This window comes from Nematolebias whitei, chromosome 1 (genome assembly GCF_014905685.2).
Source record: "Nematolebias whitei isolate Nwh7 chromosome 1, NemWhi1, whole genome shotgun sequence".
Taxonomy (NCBI): Eukaryota; Metazoa; Chordata; class Actinopteri; order Cyprinodontiformes; family Rivulidae; genus Nematolebias; species Nematolebias whitei.
Genome location: NC_056498.1, coordinates 45,868,699 through 45,874,012, shown reverse-complemented (window position 1 = coordinate 45,874,012; position 5,314 = coordinate 45,868,699). Strand labels below are relative to the sequence as shown.

General features: G+C 45.1%; 1 protein-coding gene across 1 annotated transcript in view; it reads left to right on the top strand.

Moving 5' to 3' along the window:
- Positions 1–1,032: 1,032 nt before the first annotated feature.
- fam204a (family with sequence similarity 204 member A) overlaps positions 1,033–5,314 on the top strand; it is a 32,639-nt gene continuing 28,357 nt past the window's right edge. The window contains exons 1-4 of the mRNA XM_037684709.1: positions 1,033–1,317; positions 2,336–2,417; positions 2,496–2,526; positions 4,360–4,462. Coding sequence (XP_037540637.1) covers positions 1,144–1,317; positions 2,336–2,417; positions 2,496–2,526; positions 4,360–4,462 — 390 coding nt within the window. The 5' untranslated portion in view covers positions 1,033–1,143. The remainder of the gene's footprint in view (positions 1,318–2,335; positions 2,418–2,495; positions 2,527–4,359; positions 4,463–5,314) is intronic.

The following is a 5,314-nucleotide window of genomic DNA, read 5'->3' as shown; positions in this document are numbered from 1 at the left end:
TAGATGGGCGTGGCAGAGAGCGGGTGTAGATGGGCGTGGCAGAGAGCTGGTGTAGATGGGCGTGGCAGAGAGCGGGTGTAGACGGGCGTGGCAGGCCGACTGGTAAAACACTGAAGGGTAAAATCTGTCTGAGGAATAAACATAACCAAAAAACAGAAAGACAATTAAAAATGAGCCAGACAGCGGTCCTGACATTTAACTGACGTTCCATCAACTAATAGGCTGCTCTGCGTTAATACTTTGACATTTTAATGCAACAAAGTTTTTGCATGTCTTCTCCGAGTGCGACTCTGAAGGATTCCTAGATGGATTAAAAACAGATTTACTGAAAAGTTTAATTAGTACTGCTGCTGCAAACACAGTGCAGCCCAGCAATTCACCCTTTAACACACAACATCCTGTTGTGGGCCCTACTCTTTATATTGCTTTTAAATGGAGCACAAAATACAGACTATAATTTATGTATATTACGGGTTTCGCAATAAGATGCAACCAAAGGAGGCCTAATGTGAACGAGTGTGAAAGAGCAATTTAAGAGTAGATGCCTGTGCCAGTGCCAAGGGCTGTACAAGATTTGCATGCTAATCATTCTAATAATAATATAATGCCCTGAGCACTTTGAGCAAATTGGGAACCACTGGTCATAGAAGGGGCTTATCTCGACCAGAACACGACACAAATATAGGATAACATTTGAATGATTCCTGGTAATTCAGGGACCTGCAAGGAGTCTGGTTCATCTCAATTAGGAGCGGTTTGCGCCCCATTTTTATCAATTCAGGAATAAAAATTCAATAGAAATTAAATTTACCTCTTTGAATATGTTTGTTCTGAGCTGCGATGCTACCACAGAGCAGTAACAACAACAAATGTTGGCCAAAACAAACAAATTAAACCGACTTTTGTCGAAAACAGGTTGTTTTTCCGTCTCGTGCGCTCTACTTTAATTGCTATTGCTAGCGCGTTCTGATTGGACGATGCTGTTAGCGATTAGCCAATCACCGCTTTCCAAAATGTTACGTCACCGTGTTTACCCGGAAGTAGAAGCCACAACTGTTTACAGTGGTGTTCTCCTCGGTTTGCCGAGTTCCTGTTGGATTTTAGAGGAAATTGATGAGTTTTGGTGTAAAATTCTGAGTGGGGATGTACAGCGGGCTCCTGCCGAGAGGTTTAACCGAACACGACCTGAGTTCGGACCCAGAGGACGAAAGTGTTGATAAGAAGGAGCTGACTGAAGGTTTGAGCGGTTCCGTTTCGAAATCCGGCGCAGACGATGATTCACGGAGTTTACCGGGAATATCAACGGAATCTTGGCAAGTACGTTGTCCTGTAAATGATCATCTTCACTCAGCGTGCTGAACGTAACTATCGCCCGCCGCCGAAGGCCAAAGCCATAACGTTGTTGGTCGTGTCTGTCTGTTAGCAAAATATCTCATGAGTCCATTGAGGGAGTTTAATGAAACCTGCAGAAAGTAATCACTGAATATTAAACTACAACTGATTAACTTTTGGACTCAGCCCAATTCAAAATGGCTGCTACAGCCAACAACCTTAAAAAAAAAAAAGTCAATAACTCAGTTAGTTTTTCAGATATGAACCTAAAATTTGGTGTGATAGTAGCTGAGACTGATCCTCAGTGCATGTTCTGAGGGCTAAGATATTTGTGTACAGTTTTGACTTAACAAAATGAAGCACTCACTGTCTGTTAGCAAAATATCCTTTAAACTTCTGGATGGATTTAAATGAAACATACAGGAAATAATCGTTAAACATACATGTAGAACTGATTATGGTTCGGAGCTGACCTGATTAAAAATGGCCGCCACAGCTAGCTATCCTTAGAAAACACAGTCATGGCTATAATGAATTCAGTTTTAGAACATGTGCTGAAAATAGGGGTGGTAGTAGCTGAGAGTCATTCAACTGTTGAACTAGAAGTGCTACTAGGTTCAAGGGATCTTAATTGTTTGCATCAACTGCCTGTTAGCAAAATATCTCCCAAGCCACTGGATGGATTGTAATGAAACTTACTTTAAGATGGCTGCCACATCTATAAAACACAGTCGGTTAGTTTTGCAGTAATGAACTAAAACGTGACGTGGTAGTAGCTGAGAGTCATCCTCGGCACGTCCTCTGAGCGTCACATGCTCGGATCATGACATCGTGCACAAAGTCTGATAAACTGGATCTGTCGTTTCTCAACATCAGAAGGTTTTACATTGAAAGTCTCGCAGGAAAGGCGGCGGGCGATATGCATTCCTTCGTGCTGCGTTGTTTTTTTGTTTTTTTTGACGGACTGGGTTTCGGTTTGTGAAACTTTTAGTTTTTATTCCAGAAATTCCAGGAGCTCCGAAAGAAGAAGGATGAGATGGAGGCGGTGAAAGTTCACGACAAAAGAAAAAGGAAACGCAGGAGAGGTAGCAGCAGTTAAACACTCTGGATTATTTTTAATGTTTGTTTTCCTGTTTGACTCGAGTGATTTCTGTGATTCGCAGGTAGAAGAAGTGAAGAACCTGCAGAGACCAGGTCGCTGCGACCATCACGCCCTCAGCCAGACAGGAAGTTGATCAAATAAAGTTTGAGGCTGGAAATAAACATGTTCACACTAAATATCTAAATATTCATGCAAGCAGGGTGTGCTATAAAATAATTTCAGGGAACGTCAAACATTATTTTAATAAGATACTTTTAACGTACACCATACAGAGAATATATAAATAAATACATCTTAGTGGAATTAATAATTTCAAATTAAAGGTCTATAGCTCTGCATGTCGCCCGCCAACAGATTCATCTGGTCCTTTCACTAAACTCAGGCTGAGACCGAGACGCCTTCTGGTCGCCTCCGTGTCATTTCTGAATGGACCGGGGGGAGGGGGGGGGGGAGCCAGCCCACCCCTGATGCTCCTTGGTGCAAGTAGTAACAGAGGTGAAACGGTCGACGTGTGAAAAGGTGAACAGTGAGCACCTGGTCACGAGGTTAAACATCAACAGACGGATTTATATCGAGGGAAGATTGATGACGACACTCAGAAACTTCATATTTAGTTTAAAAAATGTTAATCCTAAAGAGAATCTGTAGACCGAGTTAATTTTCTGTGTTTAGAAAACGTGAAGATGTCCGACACACATTGAAGGTGTGCTCCACGTCAACCCCGCTGAGTTCTGCTTCACGCCTCCTGTGGAAGCTCCGCCTCTGCAGGACGTGGCGTTGACTCCCAACGTTAACCAGTTGTAGTCCTACATCCAGTGTTTCCACTACCATTACCCAAGGAGGGCGCCCCGCCCCGCCTACTGAAATGTCCTTCACCCACAGCTCCACTACCCCCCCCCCTCCAATCGATTACCACCGGCTCTGACGTAGCGCTAAGCTAACTGTGCGCAATACAGATGTGCTAGCTAAAACGCTAATGATGTAGTCGTAACGCTTCGCTTCCCCCCCGGTCAACAACTGACGGCACTAACAGTAGCACTCAACACAGACATGTCTCCGTCTCCCTCTGTCTGTGCCCCCCCCCCCAAGTAAAAAAATAAAAACCGGAATAGATGAGCGCCCTGCCAGAGCAAGTGACGCAGAGGAAGCATGGCGTACATCTGACGGTTTATGATCCCAAATGAAGCTCGCTCCTTCTCAGTGTGAAGTCCTGATGGTCACTCCATCGAGGACTGATCCAAGTGTCTCTAGTTCTGTCTTCTGTCCCCGTGTGTGTCTCCATTCTACAGGACTTCTTGTTCTCTCTGTAATCCTGACGGCCCACACCCAAACCCCGCGGACTTCGGTTATATCTTCTAAACAGGAAGTGAATATTAGTTTGAACTTGTCTCCATAAATCACAGCAGAAACATCTAAATCAACGAGCGGCGACCGGATGCTGCCACAGTTCAGGAAGTCCTGCACTTTGTCTTTTGTCACAGTGACGGGTCGGCTGAGGCGTACTTTCTACTCTGCGGTTCTGCCTGTCTTGTTAAGAGTGCTACCGATACGGTCCTGTGGTTGCCATAGTAACATGTGATGGGTGGATGTTCAGCTTCTCTGTTTCATCTCAGCCAAAGTTCTGGTTGATTTTAGATCCTGAAGAAGGCGGAGCTTAAAAACAATAACTGTTGGATGTCCGGCCCCTGAGCTCCTGGTCTAACAGTGCCCCCCCCCAGCCTGGTATTGTGTCCATAACTTCTGATCCGCTGAAGATAATTTAACAAAACTTCACACACAAATACATCACCAGAGTGTCACGTACACTTTTCATCACCCCAGCTCCAAGGTCACAAATCAAGGTCAAAGGTCATACAAGGTCTTTGCTATAGATTGCTGTGTAAGTTTGTCAGTGGGCGTTGAACGTGTTGTCCTCTTGTTGTCAGGAGCAGTCAGGACGCCAGTGAGGAGCACTGGAAGGAGCTGAAGCAGTACTTCCACGTGAACGATCGATTCCTCCCCCCCGCCTGCTCCAGACCACCTGCGCAGGTAAAGAACCGCCTCCTGACGGACGCCCTGCGGGTTCCTCCTGCGTCTGACTTTATCTTCTTGTTTTCTGTGATCTGACACGTGGATTACAGGAACCCTTTGTACGACCCGACAGGGAGGAGAATATCAGGGATTATGTTCGGCAGCACGCAGTCATTAGATTACAGAGGAGAAGTTAAGATTAAAGAGAGATGAAGCTGCTTTTACTGAAAAAAGATTAAAAACATCTAAAAGACGACAGACTGAAGCTGTTTTCTTCTTCTTCTTTCTGCTGTTCTCTTCAGAGGTCTCCACAGCGAGTCATCCTCTTCATCTGTCCTCACTCCATCCACCTCCATGTCCTCTCTAACTGCATCCAGATGTCTCCTCTTTGTCTTTTTCCTGTAGCTCCATTTCTAACATCCTTCTAACCCTAACCCTAAGAGCTCATTAAAAGTAGCAAAATGCTATCTAAAGAAGCTAAAGATAGAACGCTAGCAGCTGAAAATTAGCTAAATGTGGCAAAATGCAGCTGCAACCTAAAAGTAGCAGAAGAGTAGCTAAAAGGAGTTATAGGCTACTTAAAAATTAGTAAAATGCTAGCCATCTTTTAGCTGTTCCTTCTTCGGGGGTCTCCACAGTGAGTCGTCCATCTCACTCTGTCCTCACTCCAACTACCTCCATGTCCCCTCCTGTGGACATGTCCAAACCACTGTCCCTCCTGTGGACATGTCCAAACCACTGTCCCTCCTCTGGACATGTCCACACCACTGTCCCTCCTCTGGACATGTCCACACCACTGTCCCTCCTCTGGACATGTCCAACCCACTGTCCCTCCTCTGGATATGTCCAACCCACTGTCCCTCCTCTGGA